At 42.3% G+C, this 22056-nt stretch overlaps 1 protein-coding gene across 1 annotated transcript in view; it reads right to left on the reverse strand.

Annotated features, from left to right (window-relative positions):
* RARRES1 (retinoic acid receptor responder 1) overlaps nt 1-22056 on the reverse strand; it is a 45089-nt gene that overhangs the window by 2251 nt on the left and 20782 nt on the right. The window contains exons 2-4 of the mRNA XM_077160889.1: nt 14489-14551; nt 11826-12009; nt 6062-6198 (exon numbers count right to left, since the gene is read on the reverse strand). Coding sequence (XP_077017004.1) covers nt 6062-6198; nt 11826-12009; nt 14489-14551 — 384 coding nt within the window. The remainder of the gene's footprint in view (nt 1-6061; nt 6199-11825; nt 12010-14488; nt 14552-22056) is intronic.

A 22056-nucleotide genomic window follows, 5' to 3' on the forward strand; every position in this document is an offset into this window, starting at 1 on the left:
TGAGACTCCAAAAGGTTGACAAACCTGCTAAAAGCACTATTAAAAAAAAAAACTACCCGTTTTTTAATAAAATAAATTTGGATTGTTATAGTGCTTGAGAACCCTGTACCATTTAACTAAAATCTTCCTCAAAGTTATTGTAACACTCCCTTACATTTTTGTCTCATTATTCTTCCACTGCCAAGAGTATGCACATTAAAATCAAACCAAAATGCACAACTTCTTTATTAAAGAATCGCAGAATTACACATCCAGCTTTGCAAGCCCTCCGCTACTGGCTGCCTTCACCAGGTAAGGCTCTGCCAAGAAGTCTACTAACAGTTATTTCTAATATTGTTTGGAAATAATCTCTTTGGCTTCTATCCAAATCATCACAAATGCCAAATCCTTACAGTCCAAATTTATGATGATTTACTGTTATATTTTCTGGTAACTCAGCACTTTAATCTTCCTGGAGACAGTCTAGAAATTTTTTGTTCTCTTTGACTCATGACCAAAAGAAGGAAGGAAGGGAGGAGAGAGGGGAGGATCCCAAGCAGAACTAAGTTTTAGAGAATAAGATTTAGTAGAGTTTTAGTAGAGAGTAAGTATGCTTATATTATTAATATAAGCTATAAAAAGTAGATTTCTTCGCAGAAAGGTTAAGGCCGATAAGATGGTTTCTGTATGTACCTTTGACCAATGGGGACTTCCACTTAAGGTAAGGATGGCTGCAGGTTAGATCATTGGGGTGCTGATGAAATCTGGTATTGATTGGTAAGAATGAAGAATGCATTATTCTGTTGGAATAATACTTAATTTTACTTTTCTCAATCCATATTAAAAACTAAGGTTGCAGGCAAAGGAATGTTATTCAGCCATAAAAAGGAATGAAGTCCTGACACGTGCCACTATGTGGATGAACCTTGAAGACATGATGTTGAATGAAATAAGCCAGACACAGAGGGACAAATACTGTATAATGTGTTCTGAAACCATGAGAATAAGCAAATTCATAGAGTCAGAATCTAGAATGTAGGTTACCAGGGACAGGGTGAAGATAGAGAATGGGAAATTAAGGCTTAAAATGTACAGTTCCTATTTGGAATGATGGAAGTGTTTTGTGATGGATGGTGCTGATGCTAGCACAAGGTGGTGTGGCCGTTAACAGCACTGAGAGATATATTTGAATGTGAGCAAAAGGGGTAAAGTTAGATTGTACATATGGTAACAGAAAAAAACTTTAAAAATCCATGGAACTATATTACACAACACAGTGAACCCTAAGTTAAGCCATTAAGTTTATTTAATAGTGCAATTATAAAAATGTGCTATCATAAATTGTAACAGATGCTTTACATCAATGCAAGATATTGTTGGTCGGGGGGTCTATGGAATCCTATATTTTATGCATGACTGTTCTGTAAACCTGCAACTTCTCTAATAAAAAATTTAAAACAAATAAAAAAAAAAACTAAGGATATAAACAAAGTCTTTATCCATTTATTTTCTAGCTAGCCAACATCTTCCCTGCGGTACAGCCTTCATGGCACGATCTTCAGTCCAAGGAAATAATTGTGCCAGTTAGATGGGTCTTATTTTCTATTTAAATTCTTCCTTTCTTAGCTTGTGCTTCTCTCAGGCCTTGTTTGTTTGGGGTTGGCATTTTACAAGCCTGCACTTCCTTACAAAATTGCATAAAAAGATGAGTTTAACCCTGAGTTAGTAAGTGTAGTTATTCCCACCCAGGAAGTTTTTGGAAAAATTGTAATGCCCATTTCTTTAACATCTCGGGCCGCAGAGAACCTCTATCACTTTCTGGATTTGTGCTGCCTTGGGTCCATAAGCCCCATCACCCTGCTTCTGACCTCTCAGAACACTACCTAAACCTTTTGCTCTTTGGTGATATTTTACAAATTGTTGCTTGTTGCTTGTGTGGCCCCTTTGCTGAAAGATTGTGGGACTCCTCAGTGGTACTGAATAGTAGAGTCTAATAGGAAAGTCTACGTGTGTAAGTGCAGGCCTTCTTTATTTTTTTCTTTGAGACCTCGCAGCAGAAATACATGTCAACTTTGATATCAAAGTTCCCAATTGCTCCAATGATTTAGATTTATGTTCATTTCAGGGACTTCAATAAGTTTGCTCTTAATTAATAGACCCTACAACATTAAGTGACTTGCTTTGTGTGACCCAACAACTCAACAGCAGATTCAATTATTATTTATTTTAAACCTAAATCCCACAGGACATAAATATATATATATATATATATATATATAACAAACTCAGTGACCATTCTTCTCTACATTTCCAATTTTTTAAAAATTCTACACTTAAAAGTATGCCCTCTCTTTCCCTCTTGCAGGGATATGGAACTATTGGTTAAGGGATATTAATGAACAGGTGATGGACTTATCAAAAATTGGCTAGACAACTCAGCATGTGAACTCACTGCCCTCCCTCCTATGTGGGACATGACTCCTAGGGGTATAAATCTCCCTGGCAATGTGGGACAGAAATCCTGGGATAAGCCAGGACCCAGCATCAAGAGATTGAGAAAGCCTACTTGACCAAAAGGGGGAAGAGAGAAATGAGACAAAATAAAGTTTCAGTGGCTGAGAGATTTCAAACAGTTGAGAGGTTATCCTGGAGTTGATTCTTACACATCAGGAGTGGCTGGCAGGAAATACCTGAAATTGTTGAGAGTGTTCCAGTAGCCTAGAATCTTGAAGACAATATAACATTAGCAATGTGACTGTGTGATTGTGAGAACCTTGTGTCTGATGCTCCTTGTATCCAGGATATGGACAGATGAATAAAAAATATGGATAAAAATAAATAAATAATGGGGGGACAAAGGGTAAAATAAATTGGGTAGGTGGAAATACTAGTGGTCAATGAGAGGGAGGGGTAAGGGGTATGGTATATATGAGTTTTTTTCTTTTTTTTAATTTATTTTTCTGAAGTGATGCAAATGTTCTAAAACATGATCATGGGGCTGAATATACAGTTATGTGATGATATTGTGAGCCACTGATTGTTGCACTCTGTATAGAAAGTATGTGTGTAAAGATTTCTCAATTTAAAAATTTTTAAAAAATGGCTAGAAGGAGAGAGAAATGGGGCTACTGGTTTTGAACCCTAGTATGCTCTGGTAGGAAGTATGATAATATCATATATAACTGCAAAAAGAAGGGAAACACTGACATTAAAACAATACTAATTTTTTCTCTTTCATCTCAGTGAGTTCTTTTCCAAATGAGTTGTGCTCTCACATTTATTACAATCAGTTCTAAATTATCCTGGTGCCATTTTCTGCCCTGAAAACACATATTTTTCCTACCTATAATTTTGAACTCAGTTGAGATAAAAGCCTTTTATTGAGAATATGATCATCTTGGTAGATAAGGTGGAGCGAAGATGGGGCGGGGGGTGGGATTTTATCCAGCAAAAGAATTAGTGCTGTATCCTAATTTGTTATAGAGTAGCAATCATTTAAATGGCAATTGCTATTTAAAAGCTCCTCTATAAGAGAAAAGGCATACATTCATTTTGACAGGTAAGGGAAAAACCTAGACTTCTACTTGCTGTCTGTTTTATAAGTGTCCTGTGGAAGGCATGCCAAACTATTATTGGTATTAATAATGCTGACTTAATGTTGGCAAATCCTTGGACTCAGAAGAACTGATGATCAGTCACCCATCCATGAAAAACTTGGATGATTTCTAAAATTGTGTGACTACATTTGATTCAAGCTTGCCTTTCCCAGCAAACTTGATTCTGTTCATTCTGAAAATGCCCCCACTCCCCCTACATCACACTTACCTATAAAAACCTCCAGCCTTGGCTAAATCCAGCCTTTCACCTCCTCAGTGCCCACATCCTCCTGGCTGAGAATGGCTGGTCCTGCTCTGATCGTGGGATGGGAAGGGACCTGCAGGCTGCCCGCACCCAAGGCCACACATGCCCCTCCCCCAACACCTCCTCTTCCAACCTCACTGTCAGCTGGCTGCTTCGCCTCTTTCATTGGAAGAGACAGAAGTATAGAAATTCCATAAGCTTCCGCCATGGTTACTCTCCTGCCAGCCTCTAGGCCACTCTTCTCTGCTTTCCCTCCAGGGGAACTCTCCATGCTCCTGAAATTAATTCCTGGATTAATCTCATCATCTTTTGCCTACTCAAAGCTATGAAACTCCCACAATTCTTCTTTCTCTTTCCTGCAATTCCTTCTTCTCCCCTCTACTGAATTCATCTCCTCAATACATAAATGTGCTGTTAAATCTCCCAATTTAAAAATACAATGAAAGAGCATCCTTTCAAGCCCATACCCTCTACCCTCTAGCTACAATCCCCTCCTTTTATTTTATTTTATTTTTTCCCTCCCCTTTATAGTTAAATCCCCTGAAAGAAATGGATTACTCCACTTCCTCTCCTCCCATGCCCTTGGGAGCCAATTCCAGGCAGGCTTTTGCCTCCCCAGTGATACAGCTCTAGATAAGGTCTTCTGTGACTTTCAACTGCCAAATCAAATGGCCAATTCTTAGCCCTCATCTTACTTGAATTTCCAGCAGCCTTTAATATAGTCAGTCAGTCTTCATCTTTGAAACTCTTTTCTCATCTCTTCAATCTCTAAAATTAGAAGTGTCCTAGGACTCAATCCTTACATAACTCCTGTTCTCTACACTCTGCCTGTGACCTTATCTAGTCTCAAGGCTCTAAATACCATCTGTGCCGTGACAACTCCAGCCCAGCCCTCTCCCCTAAACTTCAAACTCATGTCTAGATGGCTATGAAAAGTCTCTACTTGGTTATAATTTAACATGCCCCAAATCAAGCTGATTTCCCCTTACACCTGCTCTTCCTGCAGCAGTCAGAAAATGTAAGTGCCATCATTCCTGTTTCTCAGGCCAAAATCCTAAGAATCATTCCTAACCTATCTCATTCTCTAATATCCAGATCCAACCCATTAGTAAATACCTTCAAAACACATCTAAAATACCTTCTCACCACCTCCGCTGCTTCCAGGCTGGTCCAGGCCACCGTCACACCTCACCCAGATTTTCCCTGCTTCCACCCTGGCCTCCTGTTCTCAACACAGCAGCCAGAACCGTCCTACTGTAAATCAGACCATGCCGCGCCTCAGCTCAACACCCTCCAGTGGCCCCATCTCCACGTCAAAGACCTGAGCCTTATACAGAGACAAAGCAGATGTGACCAGGGGCTGGGGTGTGCAAGGAGAAGGGGGGGTTATTGGCTCATGGATTGAGATTCTGTTTGGAGTGATGAAAAATGTCAGAAATAAATTGTGGTGGTGGTTGTACAATAGTAACTACAATTAATGCCACTGGATTGTATGCTTGAAAATGGCAAATTATATATATATATATATATATATATATATATATACCACAAAAAAAAAATGGCTAAAAAAAAAAAGATAAGGTCTTTATAAAGACCTACAAGGCCTTACAGGAGTTAATCCCCTCCATCTGCCACCTATTTGATCTCATCTTCCAATATGCTCCCCTTGTTCACTCTTTTCCAGCCACACAACCTCGTTGCCCTTTCTCATCTCAATCGGCACATCCCTGACTCAGGGACTGGGTACTTGCAGTTCCCTCTGCCTTAAATCCTCTTCCCTTGCAGAAACATAGCTCACTCCCTCACGTCGTTGGGACTCTGCTCCAGTGTCACCTCTGTTCCAATAAGAAGGGCCGTACATGATAACTATATAAACAAACAGTAGTTCTGTCTATACCCTGCATTCTGTTTTCCCTACCTTGTTCTCCATAGCACTCAGCACCACTTGATACATATTTACTTATTTATTAGTTCACTGTCTTATCTTCCCTCGCTAGAATTGCTCTCAATGAGAGCAGAACATTGTGTTTTTAGTTCACTTCTATGGCCTCAGGCCCTAAAACAATACATGGGACCACAACAGGCATGCCAAATATCCATCGAATGAATGAAATGCAATTAAAATTCTTGCTATGAAATTTAAAATCCATGTTAATTCAGTATGAGAACAATGCATAGGTCATATATCTCGCAGAACAAGTTAATTTTCCATTTTTCTTACCCATTGCTTCACGCTACTGAGTTGTATCATATAGTAGTATAAAAACTGGGTTGTCTTCTCCCACATCACGTAAGAGCTGCCAAGAAAAGCCAAATCCCACATGGGTCTCAGAGAGGGATCGATATATCCATAACTATCTGAAAGGGAGAGGAAAAAAGGTATATTTGTTAAGGCATATTTGAGACAAAATTTCCAAAGTTTCAGTAAAGATAAGGGCTTACACTTAGCCATCTCTGTCATTGTTTCTTACAGCAAAATCTTGAGCTAAACATGTGATCCTCTATTATCCATTTCTACCTTGTGTGGCCCCTTTGTGAAGAGATTTACATGCTTTAATCTGCCATGCTGAGTAAATCTACATAAAAGCTATAATGATTCTAAAAATTTGTCTTCCAAAGGCTTATTGTTTGAGAAGGATTTTTAATTAAATTGGAAAGTCCATCAGTTCTCTCCACATTGCCTTCTGGTTTGAGACTACAATCACTGAGATAGTCTTTACTTCCCAACTTGCCAAATGTCTTTGTCCCTCTCTGAACATTGGTTTTAAAGCTAATCAATGTGTTGGCAGCATCTCTGTCCCTTTTTTTGGAAGAAATGAAGGCATCAGATGGGTTTTTCCTGTGGCATTTAATTCAGCAGATATTTATGAAAAATCTTCTCGACATCAGACACTGCTAGGAGGCAGGGATACAATGATCAATGACCTTTTGTGACCTTCAAGAACTCAGATTTTAGTGAGTAATTAATTTATCAAAAAACTGTCCATGGAAGATCGTTTTATGCAATTTGGTATAAGACATCCTTCAGTCTTTATTAAGTCCCAATAACAGAACAGTGAGTGAGGAATACTTATTAAAAAACTAATCCTACTTGGTAAAATAATCCTTACCCTAAATTCTGTTCTATATTGGTAGAATGTGCCTTGGCCAGTCAATTCACCGAGCATTTGTTGATTGCTTGGGTGCTGTGAGGGATACAGAGATGGGTCCCTACCCTCCTTCCATATTTGATAGTGTAGTAATAGGGCTGATGCATCCCTTAAAAGAGAGAGAAGCAAAGAGCTGAGGAAGCAGAGAGAAGGAAGAGGTTGCTTTGGGCTAGGGAAGTTTGGACAATGCTTCACAGAGGTGAGATCTGCGCTTGTATGTGGGGCTGAGAGTGGGGGGCCATGAGTGGGAGAGAAAGAGCGAGCCCACTCTGGGGTAGGAGGGCAGCAGGAAGATTCAGGCTCAGTGCTGGTCCTGATGGAGTGTAAAATACATTGGCACCAGATTCTGAATGACTTGTGTACAGTGCCAGGGTGGGTACGGACTTCAATCGGGAATGTGGAATCACTGGCCTTTGGGAAGATGACTCCAGCAACTGAGTGCGGTACAGATGGAAGGAAGAGACGGAGCTCTGCATGACTAGATAGTAAGCTACAGCAATAGTCAGAAGGATGGCAGGCATGAAGGATGGTGGCGGGATGAATCCAAGATCACTGTGGAGATAGGATTGATGGGGAATTATTAAATGTTAGGAGATGAGGAATCAATAATGACCAAAGTTTCTAGCCAGACTCTAGGTGAACAGTAAAACTATTAAGGGAATCAGGCCAGGATGTGGAAGCATTTTGGGTGAAAATGAGTTGAGTGTTTGGTTTTGGGCGTATGAAATAAAACGTCAAGGAAGCCACGGGAGCAGATAATGTCAACTGATTCTGACAAATAAAAGAAGGATACAGGGGCAAGAAGGACCATTTGATTTCATGATCGGAGTGTTAAAGAGGCAGCAGCTTCAGTTATGTACAAAAAGGTAGAAGCCAATAGCCAGAGGCTGAGGTTGGGGCAGTGTGTACAGAATCTTTTTTTTTTTTTTTTAACTTTTTTTATTGTATAACATATGTACAACACAAAGAAAGAAAGAAAAAGGCAGTAGTTTTCAAAGCACTCTTCAACAAGTAGTTACAGGACAGATCCCAGAGACTGTCAAGGGCAACCATTCCATCATCTCAGATTAGAATCTATTTTTGAAAGGAGAATGAAAGAGGAAGAAGATATGGTGGGGGCCCTATGAATAAGCTGTTCAACCAAGCTCTAATCTTGACTTTCTTTGTAGGGCAAGAAAAGGAACTGGTTGACAGAAGATTTCAGAGATGGGAAGGATACCAGTGAGGCAAAAATCATGGAAGAAGTCAGAGAAACTAGAATCAAGGGTATAAGTAGAGAGAGCCTTAAAATTAAGGGGAGGGTTGCAGCAGATTAAAGACTTTTTTACTGTGGAAAGAAGTTGAGGAAGTAAATCTCAATAATGAAGGCAAGACTGTCTCCTGAGAGTACATGAGGCCAGGGTGTGCTCTGAGCCCTATAAAAATGGGAAAATTTCAACAGAGCCATTAAGTAGAATATAATAAAAAATTAGAAATGAATAACGAGCAGCACTGAAGGCCTAACACTTTATAAATTTTTTAGAAGAAAAAACCCTATAAGAATAAAGCAAGAAAGAACTTACTTTGCCTGCATTGTCATCATTCATTGTTCCATGGTTCATCCGGGGTTTTTGGTTTTCTATTGCTTTCCCATTAACTAACATCCAAGTGCCTTCAGACTAAGAATTGAACTTTTGTATTACTCATTATCTTCATTATGCAATTTAAAAAAAAGTGATAAAATCATTTGCCCACCAACATATGTTAAATAATAAACAGGGAGCTGTTTCTGCTTTTATAGATGAAAGTTTGTTACAGATTTCTACTTTGTGACAAGGATATCAGTATTTTAGAAATGAATTTGACATTTCTCACTGGCATGAACAAGTGAACTATAAAGATTTCAGGACATTACATAATGCAGGACTATGAACTCAATATTTGATCTGAACATTTTTTACCGGATTTACTTTTAAGAGGTTTCCCATCATCCCTGTCTTAATTCATTAAAAAGCTACCTCATCCAACAAAATTTCATGTATTTCATTTTATAGAGCCCACTAGGAGCTAAGATTTGTGAGATCAAAACCCATTACCACAGAAGACAAATTTATTATACTAAATATTGTGAACAGTGATGATACTTCAAAGGATAAGGGCAGCCACCTGCTATAGAGTCACTATGGCAGACAGGACTTGAACTGATAATTGAGAGGTCCTCAATCATTTCCTTCTTATGTAGTATATTGGGTTCATCAATAGGAAGTTCATGAATTCATTCAAAAAAGTGAAATTTCTACTCACAACAAAAGCCACATTGTTCTACTTTTTAAGGGGTGTACTGGCTTTGAAAGGATGTATGGACCCCAGAAAAGCCATGTTTTAATCAAAATCCCATTTCATAAAGGCAGAATAATCCCTACTCAATACTGTGTGTTTGACACTGTAATCAGATCATCTCCCTGGAGATGTGATTTAATCATGAGTGGTTGTTAAGCTGGATCAGGTGACAACATGTCTCCACCCATTTGGGTGGGTCTTGTTAAGTTTCTGAAGTCCTATAAAAGAGGAGACATTTTGGAGAATGAAGGAGATTCAGAGAGAGCAGAGAATGCTGCAGCACCATGAAGCAGAGAATCTACGAGTCAGCGATCTTTGGAGATGAAGAAGGAAAATGCCTTCCGGGGAGCTTCGTGAAACAGGAAGCCAGGAGAAGAAGCTAGCAGATGAGGCTGTGTTCACCATGTGCCCTCCCAGATGAGAGAAGAACCCTGACCGTGTTCACCATGCGCCCTTCCAGCTGAGAGAGAAACCGTGATTGTGTTCACCATGTGCCTTCTCACTTGAGAGAGAAACCCTGAACTACATCAGCCTTCTTGAACCAAGGTATCTTTCACTGGAAGCCTTAGATTGGACATTTCTATAGACTTGTTTTAATTGGGACATTTTCTTGGTCTTAGAACTGTAAACCAGCAACTTATTAAATTCCCCTTTTTAAAAACCATTCTGCTTCTGGTATATTGCATTCTGGCAGCTAGCAAACTAGAACAAGGGGGAAAACAGCATGGAACAAGGATATTCTGAAATTTATTAGATCTTCTCACCAATTGTGGAGAAGACTGTATCACCATAATCCAATATCTTGTATTTATCAAATATTAAATAGAATCTCCTAAGAACTGAACTGGCTAAGCCAGGGATAGCTCCATAATTTTGATTCACTCCATCTAGAACCAAACCTTTGTTTTTGTATGCTGTATGGTGGGGTCACATTTCATTCTTTTTCCATGTGAGTATCCCATTATTGCAGCACCATTTGTTGAATTTTTTGTTTGGTTTGTTTTCTTGTGTTTTTTGCTTGTTTGTTTGTTTTTTGGGGGAAGTGCATGGACCAGTAATCGAACGCAGGTCTCCTGCATGGCAGGTGAGAATTCTATCACAGAGCTTATCCCTGCACCCCCACCTTTTTGATTTTAAGTATATAATTTCATATGTGCAGACAAGTTGTAAATAGCACATTAAGTATCTTTGCTGAAATTAAAGTGATGGTAGAACTTGCCATTTTTGTTGAGGAAAAGATGCCCTCTATTTAAAAGATAATTTCTGAACTTCATAGCAGTCACACTAAATCTAGTTGTTTTAGAATGAGCCTTGAGGGCAAACAGGACTTTTCTACCAAACATGACCCAGTTAACCTGTCCTATTAAAAAGTACCCAAGATCTAATGACCCTGTGGCTAATATTCACATAAAGTTCCTATACAATTTCTAAAATTTGTACTTCAAGGAGACTAGATCAACCTTATTTCCCTGACTAATGCTAAAGAAAAAAAAATCCTAAAATAACTGTAGATTTTTAAAGTATTAGCCAATAGCCCATTTATTTCAAGCAGTATTAAATATAAACAAATTCTACCACATTATTAGAATTTGAATTCATCCTTATAATTCTTTGGAAGAGGATTTGATCTGAATTGTCAGAAAACTTTTACAAGAATCATTGCAGGTTCTGAATTTCGGAAATGCAAGGAGCAGTATTCCATTTCTAGGTTTGTAAGAACACTGAGTCATAGTCCCAATTAATAAATGGGGGGCGGATAAACTCAGGAGTGGAAATTATAAGCCCCTCAGTGTGGACATGGGTTTGTCACAGTGTCAGGGCAAATGGGTGAGCTGAGGGAGCACGGGTGGTGAGTGCTGGAGAGGGCAGATGTCTAGCTCAATGACCAGAATGATTTTTGTGGTTTTGGAAATTGAATTTGCCAGTAAGTGCTGTATCTTAACTGCTGCCCGCACACTCTGTTGAGTGCCCAAACAAATGAGCTCTGCTTCATTTCAGCTGGGTCACTTCAGAGGGCAGGGCCCACTGCTTATTAGAGATGGCACCACTGCCCATTAGCTACTGACCTAAGGTGAGATAAACAAGACTCCACTGCAGAAAGGGCTGGAGACAGCTGGCTCACCTAGCCTTGGGGTGTAAGGCTGTGGGCAAAGTGGAGAGCATCTGGTCAACCAAAGCCTCCAAAGCTGCCCCCTGAAAGCTCCAACAATGTCACTTGCATATCCTGCTGCAAAGACCTCTACCTCTTTACTTCGGGGTTCAGCTCCTGCTGTGCCCCTTGTTCTGGGACAGGAAGTGAAGAGATTGAAGAGGCACAGATAGGTTTTGGGAGAGTTACTATATGGCACTGGAGGTGAAGAGCAGGAAAATGATACTTCTAAGTCTTGTTCAAATAACCTTCTACCACATTCTATCACTGAATTAAGGTGCCATTTTGGGAATAAAAATCTAGATGATCATTCTTTGTAAGATTTAATAATTACAAAAATTCCTGGATATAGAAATACTGATTCATACCAGGTAGGTTGACTACATCCAAGGGATTTTTAAGTTGTTTCATTTGCTTGTAAAGTAGATAGTCCTCTTGTTGTCTTTTCTTCTTCTCAATGAGCCGTGTACAAGTTACATTTACGGCTGGTCTGGGTTTCTGATTCTTGAAGAACACTCGAGCTGAACATTTCCCCAAATGCCCTTCATCTTCCTGAAAAAACAGATTTTTGGGTTAAACAAGGATGCTTCCCTACAACCCCCACCCATGCCCAACATGAACCAAGATTGGGAAGAGGTCATTGTACCTGGCAGGTGAGCTGTGGCATCAATAGATGTAGTGGCTTTTGTTTGTAGAAAGAGTAATTTTTGTGCTCAGAGCCAAATATAAGAGCCCATTCATTCTTTGCTATCTCATTTAAACTCCTACCTGAGATGCCTTTAAAAATAAGACCAGGCCTACTCCAAGGAAATTTCCTTGATGTCTTTTGGCTCACACCTCTAGGCCAACAGACACTTCACTCTGTCACTGTGGACTAACATAATCCTTAATTGGGATTACTTGAACCGTCACTGTGGACTAACATAATCCTTAATTGGGATTACTTGAACCAAAAGACGTTGGCTCCCATGAACAAAACTAACAACAGCATCTCCATGCTCCCATATGAGTTAAGCCTGCTCCTTTCAATTTTACAGATTAAGATACTGAAGTTTATCGAACAACCTACTTCACATCTCACTGCTTAGCAGCAAGCCAGGACTTGAACCCAACCCTGTATGCCAAGGCTCAGGCTCTGACTAATTCCACCTCCCTACACCAAGATCTAATCCAAGGCAAGTGGAGGCACAGGTCATTCAAATCAGGTTAATTCAACTAGCCACCCTCAATGACTGAGGGAGGTTTGTTTGCATTCACATTGAAATAGTAGATAGGGCTGGTATTCTGGGATCACCCTCCCTTAATTTCCAATCCAAAAACATCTGGGTGCTTCAACCTCATGTCATCTCTGCAATACTGTTTTTTCACCCTTTTAGGTCACAAATTTCTTTAATCTTATAAAAAAAGACACAGATTCCTCTTCCCAGAAAAAAATGTACTTATGCCCATACCATCGACAGTGGGCCTAGAATTTGAGGAAGTTCCTAGAACATCCATTCCCAGCTCCACCCCAAGTCCATCCTGGGACCCTGTCAGGACCTTCTTTTCTACAATGCTGCTGGGTAAACGCTGGGGCAAAAAGTTTCTTTTAGCTTTTGTAGTTCTTAAACTGGGTTGAGTCCCAGTTAAAACAATTCCCAAAAATAAATTTAAACAGGAAAAGCCCTCAAGGAAACAAATTTTAATCAAAATCAGATCTGCTTAATAAGCCTTTTTCTAGAACTAACTCAAAAAACTGAAATAGGTTTTCCAATGTGTGACTTCAGTGGGTGCTACTTAATGAGGGGGAATTAAGAGCTTAAATACCAGTGACCCACAGATAAAAGAGAGCATTCACAAAGCAATACCAAAAGGCAGAAGACAGGGCTGGGACATGGTCTCCTCTGATGTCGAAGCCATTTCCAGAGCAGAGAAGAGGAAGCAGGTATTGTCCTTTTTGTTTCCCTCCCACCAACCCGACACCACCCCCCCCCCACCAAAATAAAAAGTTCAACACAATCAAAGCAGTTGCCTGAAAATAAAAGAACTCTCCATCACCCCCTGAAATGAAAAGCCCCAGTAAACTAGCTGTGCGCTTCATATGTCCACATGTTCAACTCCGGAGAAACATATTGTTGTTCAATATAATCTAGTAACTGTTTTCTCTTTAGTTTTAATCATACACTTTCAGTTTTCAACATTCATTGCCCATAAGCATTTCCCTTATGCTTCAGGAAAGTTTTTAGTTCTTAGGTAAATAAGCAAAGTCAGAGTATACTATTGCTACTTTCTGGATGCTGGTAAACAGCATTGCCTTGGGGGAGTTACTTGCTCCCCTCTGAAGCTCTGCGGCCCTGATGCCCTCTAATGTCAGGACACGGCCAGCTCATGCCAGGAGTGACTCAGCATGACACAAAGAGAATGTATTGGCCTGGTCTCCTCTCCACCCAAGCTCCTGGCTGTGGCCTCCCATGTGGCCCAGCATATGGAAATTCATCTGACTCTGATTTCTACAGAAGTTTCCAGTTTGCTCTCTTCTTGACCATGGTGAAGAGGCAACTTGGCCAGACATGGCCTGTTTGGTCAGAACTGTAGCAGGGCCCATGATGGCGGAGCGTGCCCGGGTGCTGCCTGTTTTACTGGGTACCTTCACACACAGAAGTTCAGGGATTCGGCCTCATGCCATTGACCTTTGCTAACCAGAAACATCCCCAGCTGACGGGAAGATGAAGTTTGACACTTGAGAGTAAGTCACTCTAAGGACTCTGAGGTTCTCGGGAGGGACCGCAAAAGGAGCTGGGAAATTCCCTCCAGGGGGGCCTAAGGAAAGGAGAGGTGATGGATATGAGGACCGTTTTACATGCACCCCTGTTGAAGACCATGAAGGGGATGGGGTTAAATCCTGGGTTCCTGACTAGGTCTAGTCTTCAATTCTTGAAAACGAAGCAGAAACAAAAAACGTCACTATGTATTAAGATTTTCACTTTTTTTTTAAGCACCACATATTCAAAAGAGTTACCAATAAGATATCTGACTAATTATGGAGGCATACCTCTGGGTTATAGCGCTCCGTGGTAAACACCAGGTCAACTCTGCATCCTTCGTTTGGATAAATCTGAAATATAAAACAGAGTGGAAGCTCTGTTAATGTCTTTATATCAAAGGATCGTACTCTTGGGATAAGAGGATATGCAACTGAGCAACTGTTATACTTAGACCTGAATAAAGTGAGTAATGTTTAGAAGGAGGAAATATCTCAGATGTTGGTCTAATCCTGCTATCTTGCTTGCTAGCTAAATACACAGATGTATTTTGAGGGCCATAAATAATTTATTGCAAACTCTCTAATGTCATACACTAGTGTGCCTGACAATTCACAATGGAGTTTTCTGGGATGGGGAAGCCAGGAGGTTAAGTGGGGAGAAGAAAGTATAATATGTGAAGATGGGTCACAAGGGACCAGACTTCATGGCACAGCCTGCTGGGGACCAGTTCTTCACCAGCTCAGCCACCTCGGGCAGGAAGGAGCTGGACCGGGCTAAGAACCAGCAGCGCTCCTTTGGCCTGCCCTCCCCACCCCACCGTCCTCCACGTTTCCAGCCCTTCCTCCTGCTTCCTCCTTTGTGGTACTGTGGAGTGAGGGAGGTGTGGGGAGGTAAGGCGCTCTCTAGCTGCCAGGCTTGTGTCCCCTCCAAGCTGAGCGTGGGGTCCCCAATCTGGCCCCCGATTGGGGGCTGACTCTGTGGGAGCAGCTAAGTGAGAGATAGACATGTATAGGCTGGGGCTTGTGGATGGAGAATGTATTCATTCTCCAACTAGTCAGAGCCTCATGCCCGGTTCCGGGTGTTACAGCCCTTGGTTCACAATAGCCCAACAGTGGACATGCACAACAAGGATGAAACAAAGTAAGAAATTGAGATTCCAGATGGTGATATGTGAAGAAAGTAAGTGGGCAGAAGCTGCTGCCCTTTCTAAGGTGGTCGAGGAGGAGTTTCCAAGGTGAGATCTAAAGGGCAGCAAGGAAGCAGCCATCCACTGATGTGGGGAGCATTCGCGCGGGGAAAAGGGGGATTTTTTTGTGTGTGCAAGTATGCGGCTTGCTTCCGAGACAGTATGAATTACTGAGGTGGAGAAGTCTGCAGAGGTTATGGTTTTTCCTTCCTTTGCAGTTTTCATAAACAGGCATATTTTTAAACTTTTGAGAAGCCTGTTTCACCCTTTGAAATTCATGAACTGATTCCAGTGCATATTTTTAGAATATACAAACCCACATTAACAAAGCAATGCAAATTTTTGCAAGAAACTTTTATTACTTGCCATCATTACTGAAAAAGAGAAAGAGAGCAGCTGATCTTTCAGTGAAAGGAGTATTTTGTAATGAAGAAAAGGAGTTTTCTGCTGCACAAAACTCATTTCCTATAGTCTTGATTAAGTTGAACTGACATCAATTCCCTTTGACTTTTAGCCCAGGAACACAGTAGCCAAATAGGGTTATCTTATTTTAAATAGACCAGATATCATCCATCTCCATTACAGAGTCTTCAAAAATGCTGGGAAACTGGAGAATGGGGGTTAGGATTCTTTAGCAATGTTTATGTAAAGGATATTTAAACATGACAATGTTTAGATGCTGCTGGGAGGCTACTCACGAGACACTGAACTCACAGCAGTTTGCTTGTGGCTCACTTCTCATCTTGAAACCAGTCGTGGTCTAAGATCACTGATTTCAGTTTACAAACCGCATACCCCTAAGTATGTCCATTTCCTCATCCACCATTCACCACCAGCTAGGCACAGGGGAGATACGAGAAATATAACGCCTGGTCCCGCCCTACCTGAAACCTGCTTCTAACGTGGAAACAGACGTACGCAGATACCGGGCAGGGCTGATGACTGTGGGAGAAAGCAGTCACCAAGGGTGCCAGGCACAGCCAGCAGACTTCGTAGAGGGGTGAGACCTCAGCTGAGCCTGTGTTAGCCAGGCAGAGGTGTGGGGCTGGAGAGCAGCGGAGGCAGAAAAAGGCTGTTTGGGGAGCCTGGTGCAAGGTCACGGATAGCCTTTTTTTCTGTGTGCTGGCAATATTTTATTTCTTGACTCAGATGGTGATTATGTGGATATTCATTGTGTGATCATTCATTGGTCTTTACACGAACAACTCACGTTTTGTTGTGTGGTTAGAAACACAATACAAAGTCACTGCTGGCTATCCATCCCCAGAGATTTATGAAAAGCCTCATTTTTTTACAAAGAGGCCTTGGCACCTGGTCTGGACGCCTATAAAGCAGGCAAAACCCCAGCACTTTGGGTGCTGAGATGATGTCATAAGATAAAAGCACAAAAAAGGGCTTAGGACAGTGCCTGGGTCAGGGTAAATGTTCAATGCCTGTTCGTTCTTTTTGTCACTATAAAAATCGATAGACAGGAAGGGCAGCGATGAGGGAGAGAAGGAACAGTGCCCCCAGATCAGCCTGCTCCGAGTGGATGGAAGGGAAACAAGCATTCACACAGACTCTGGTCAAGCTGCTCTTACTGTGGTTTACTCCTGAGCCCCCCCCCCCCCCCCGCCCCGTCACCCCTTAGAGGATAGGCATGAGGCAGGCATGACAGTGAGGGGACCAGGCGTCCCCTGCCCCGCTCTCACAGACCCGACAAGCCTGGAGTCTTCACAACCAGCCCTAGGGCGGGGGACACAGGAACCCTTGCTGCCTGTGACACCCCAGCCACCCCAGGCCCCCACAAACAGCTCTTACAGCAGCTGCAAGGCCTGGAAGTGCCCACCGTGCCACCCCACCCCCCAGCCCCCTCCACCTGCTCCTGCACCCAAGAGCTGGGGGTCTGCTGCACGCGGGGCTTCTTGGGTGCAGCCCCCTGCGGAGGGAGTAGGCAGCCCCAGGGCTTCCGCTCCGGAGCTGGGGGGCGGTGGGACTGATCAGGGGAAGAGAGGAAGGAAGCAGATTTGGACGCACTCAGTCCAAGGTGCCCCCGGGATGCCCAAGACGCGGCGTGTGCCAGGCGGGCGGGGTCAGCAAAGGGGCGATGCAATCACGCAGACTGAGCAGAATCCCGGGGAGCCCCGACCTCCCGTCCATCATAAACGGGGGCAGCTGAATCTGCCATACAAAAGGATTCACAGGAGCCTTCCTTACATTTCAGATAGTTTTCATATTTTAAATGGAATACTTAGGATACTATTGGACTCAATCGGGTTTCTGGAAATACAGGGAATCAAAGGGAGGTGCCTCTGTGGGATCAACAATTCCATCCTGACCTAAAGGGGGAAAAGAAGTGTAACTAATAAAGTATCAGTGGCAGAGAGAGTTCACATAGAGTGGAGAGGCTACTCTGGAGTTCACTCTTATGCAAGCTTCAGGTAGACCTTACTACCTATCATAACCTGCCAACCCCCAACCAGGACCATTCCAGCCAATCCTAAAGAACACCTAGAGCAATATATAAGATTCCACAAGGGATCCTTGCACTAGAGTAACTTTTCAGAAACCTACAACTTCCAGATGGGTCCCTGGACCAGATAAGTCCTGAAACCTAGAGGGCCCAGCCTCTCCAGAACATCAGATAGTTCCATCTCCTATCCCATATCAGTGACAGACCCTTCCAACATGAAATATTTAGAATGGCCATAGCCCAAGCATCCCTAAAGAGAGGGATGGAAAGATCAAAGGTAATGGTGGAGTTATACAGAGAAGACAGAATTTAACAAATGAATATGAATGTTGAATCATTAAATTGATATCTCTTTTAGTCTCCAGTATCTTAGAGCTGCTAGAAGTAAAAAGCTAAAACTGTGGAATTGTAACCCACGTCAAACTCTGAAATATGTTCAACAACAATTGTTGGTGCTGTGCTTTGAAATTTATAGCATTTTTTTTGTATATATGTTAGTTTTCACAAAAAAGGAAGGAAAAAATGTTGATTGTGATGATAAAAAAGTATTTAAGCCCTCTATCCTCCTACATTCTGAGCAGCTAGAAGGAAAATTATGAGAGGATCGTACGGTAGCTCATGACAAACTCTGGGATCTGCCCGCTTTGAAAACTATTGTTTTTTTATCTCTTTGCTTTGTATACATGTTACACTATACAATAAAATAAAGTAAAAAAAAAAAGTGAGGTGTCATCCATATGCTTTGTAGAGAAAGAGAACTTGATTCACAGAGCCTCTGAGCCAAGTCGAGTGGGAGTGTGTCCTTTGAAGAGTTCTTTTCTTTGCTGATTTGATTTGCTGGTTTTGTTTTAATTATGTACTCTTTAAAGCATCTCTGTTTCATCCAAAATAAGATTTTTCTGGTTTGGGTCGTACTTTATCATTTATCAAGATTGCAGCCCTTTTATCTCCCACAGGGGCCTCTCCCTGTCCCTTCCTATGAGTCACAAGTTCCTCAGAGGCCACCCTGCCGCCTTCTCCTGAGATAAACAGCCACAGCAGGGGGGCCGGCGGGTGGGGTCAGCAGCAGCCAGTGCCTTCTTAATCTGTGTCTCATGCTCACGCGGTTTTAGGATTGGGTTTAATTGGGCTAATCTGTGATAGTGAGTGCTGGGGAAGTGACCGCCACACGCTAAGGGGCCATCTCCCAGCCCTTGCCTACCCCCTCTTTCGACTCCCCCCCTCCTCTTCTATCGTGCTGTTTCCATTCCACAACCTTAGAGAGGTAGGTCTGGTGCAAAGGCCCAACCCGACCTGAAACTCGGAAACCAAGAACAGGCAGCCCCAGGGGCTTATCAGGGCAGGGATTCCAAGGGGCGGGGTCCCCTCCTCCCCGAGGTGGATAAACACCCCACTCAAACCGTAGAGGTGTGCCTCTCTCCTCTGATGCCATGTGGGGCAGGCATGCAGAGCTGCCATCTGCCAATCCTGCCCTGAGCAGTTCTGGTCGCCCGGGGGGCCAGCAACGATGGGGTCCCATCCCCTACCCTTTCGGACCCTTCGTGCTGGGTAAGTGATAAAGCGCTCATCTGCTACAAGTTTCCACGATGCACCCGGGAGCAACTCACTCCACAGGGAGCTCTGTGCTGCCCAGCCACAGTGCACTGGTATTTATGGTGTGACCACCACGTTCCAAGCACTGTGCTGGGAGATGCAGTGAGCAAAACCATCGTAGCACCTGCCCTCAGGATGGACTAGTGTGTGCGCATGTGTGTGGGGAGTTGTGCATTCAATAGATCACTGAGGAATTATGTGATCACAGTTGGCTTAATAGCTATGAAAGTATAACTACGCATTGATCTACTCTGGGGAACAGAGGAGTGACATGGGGGCTGAACTCTGAACAGTAAGAAGGAATTGGCCTTTGGGGGTGGGGGGGAGTTGTCAAATCACTCCATCATTCCATGCAGAAGGAGCGGCGGGGCTGAAGGCCTTGAGGTGCACACGATGAGTCCAGGGGGTAGAAAGATGGGCCGGGATGCAGGGAGAGGGGCCATGAGAAGGACTTTATCCTAAAAGAAATGGGAAGCCATGGACAAGAGGGAGGCATTTTGAAAATATCCCTCTGGCTAGACTGTGGAGAACTGAAGCTGGAGCGAAGAGAGTCCCGAGTGAATGTAGACACTGAGAAGGAGGCTGGTTTAAGCGGCAGATGAGGGGCACTGGGCCTAGAAGCCAGGGGGGCAGTGGAAATGGAGAGAAGCATATGGTGGACAGATACAGGTCCTTTCAGGAGGTAAAAAAAAAAAAAATTAGCAGCTATATAACTCAAGACCAGGAATAATCACTGCAATACAGTTTTATGTTAAGATAGCATTATTAATATCAATCATTATTTAAAAGATGCTTATGTTCCATGCACTAGAGTAACTTTCCAGAAATCTACAACCTCTGGATGGGTCCCTGGACCAGATAAGTCCTGAAACCTAGAGGGCCCAGCCTCTCCAGAACATCAGATAGTTCCATCTCCCTACCCCATATCAGTGACAGCTCCTTCCAACATGAAAAAGTCAGAATGGCCACAGCCCAAATACTCCTAAAGAGAGGGATGGAAAGATCAAAGGTGATGGTGGAATTACACAGAGAAGATAGGATTTGACAAATGAATATGATTGCTGAATGATTATATTGCTATTTCCTTTTGTCTCCAGCGTCTTGGAGCAACTAGAAATAAAAATCTAAATTGTGGAATTGTAACCCATACCAAACTCTGAAATCTGTCCTACAACTAATTGTGGTGCTGTGCTTTGAAATTTATTGCTTTTTTGTATATTCTGGAGCAGCTAGAAGGAAAAATCTGAGAGGATGGTGTGGTAGCCCAGGACACACTGGTATCTGTCCTGTAACTATTTGTTGAAGAGTGCTTTGAAAACTATTGCCTTTTTCTTTCTTTGCTTTGTATATATGTTATATTGTACAACAAAAAGTTAAAAAAAAGATGCTTATGCTCCCAGAATAACCCCCCATCACAACTCACAATCTATTAGACAAGTGCCAGGCACTCTCTAAGCCCTTTACAATGTATCACTATGTTAACAAGGCTCTGAAACCCTGCTCTAATTTATTAGCAATCAGAGAAATGCAAATCAAAGAAGCAATGAGGTTTCACTTTACAACTATCAGACTGGCAATAAATTAGAAAGTTGGGAGGGCCCAGAGTTGGCTGGGCTTGGGAATTTAAGACTGCACTTGCATAAAGGTGGAAGCAACCCAAGTGTCCATTGACAAAGTAATGGATACACATGTGGTATATACAGGCAATGGAATACCACTCAGTCATAAAAAGGAATGAAGTTCTAATACATGCAACAACATGGATGAACCCTGAAGACCTCATGTTGAGTGAAACAAGCCAGACAGAAAAGGACAACTATCCTATGATTCCAATTAAATGAAATACTTAGAATGAGCAAATTCACAGAGGCAGAAAGGAGAGTACAGGTTAATGGGTACAGAGTCTCTGTCTGGGGTGTTGGAAATTTTTGGTAACAGATGGTGGGGTAATGGTAACATGACATTGTGAATATAATTCCACCACTGGATTATATATTTGAAAGTGGTTAAAATGGGAAATTTAAGGTTCTATATATGTTACCACAATAAATTTCTTTAATGGCTTGTTCTTGCATGTCTGGGGGGCGTTAGCCTGGAGTGGCCTTCCTGGGGGGCAACCCGGTGAATACGGTCAATTCAAGCTTACACTGTGCCCTGTGATCCAGAATTCCCACTTCTGCATAAAAATCCCAGAGAAATTCTGATGCAGGTCCATAAGGGGACTGGTGTGAGGACAAGGTATTTGTGGACTGGAGACAATCTGGTGACCATCCCTGGGTGGGGGAGGGGGGCAGACAGATAAATGGGGGTGCACACCATGGAATACTCCCCAGCAGTTAGAAGTGACTGACTAGCCATAAATGCAGCAGCACGGATGGATCCTCAAAAATGATTGAAAAAAAAGAAGGAACAAAATGTATGGAACAATACTATTTACAAAAACTAAAAAAAATTAAAATCTGCACCCAAAACAACAATATATCTTTTACAAGAGCTTACAAACGCACTTACAAACAGAAGGAAACTCATCAAACGTTTTAGACAAGTTGCCCGTGGAGGTCAGGGTGGAATGGAAATGGGCATAAAAGGGAATAAACTAATACACAAACCCGAGGGGAGCCTTG

This window comes from Tamandua tetradactyla, chromosome 5 (genome assembly GCF_023851605.1).
Source record: "Tamandua tetradactyla isolate mTamTet1 chromosome 5, mTamTet1.pri, whole genome shotgun sequence".
In the NCBI taxonomy this organism is placed as follows: Eukaryota; Metazoa; Chordata; class Mammalia; order Pilosa; family Myrmecophagidae; genus Tamandua; species Tamandua tetradactyla.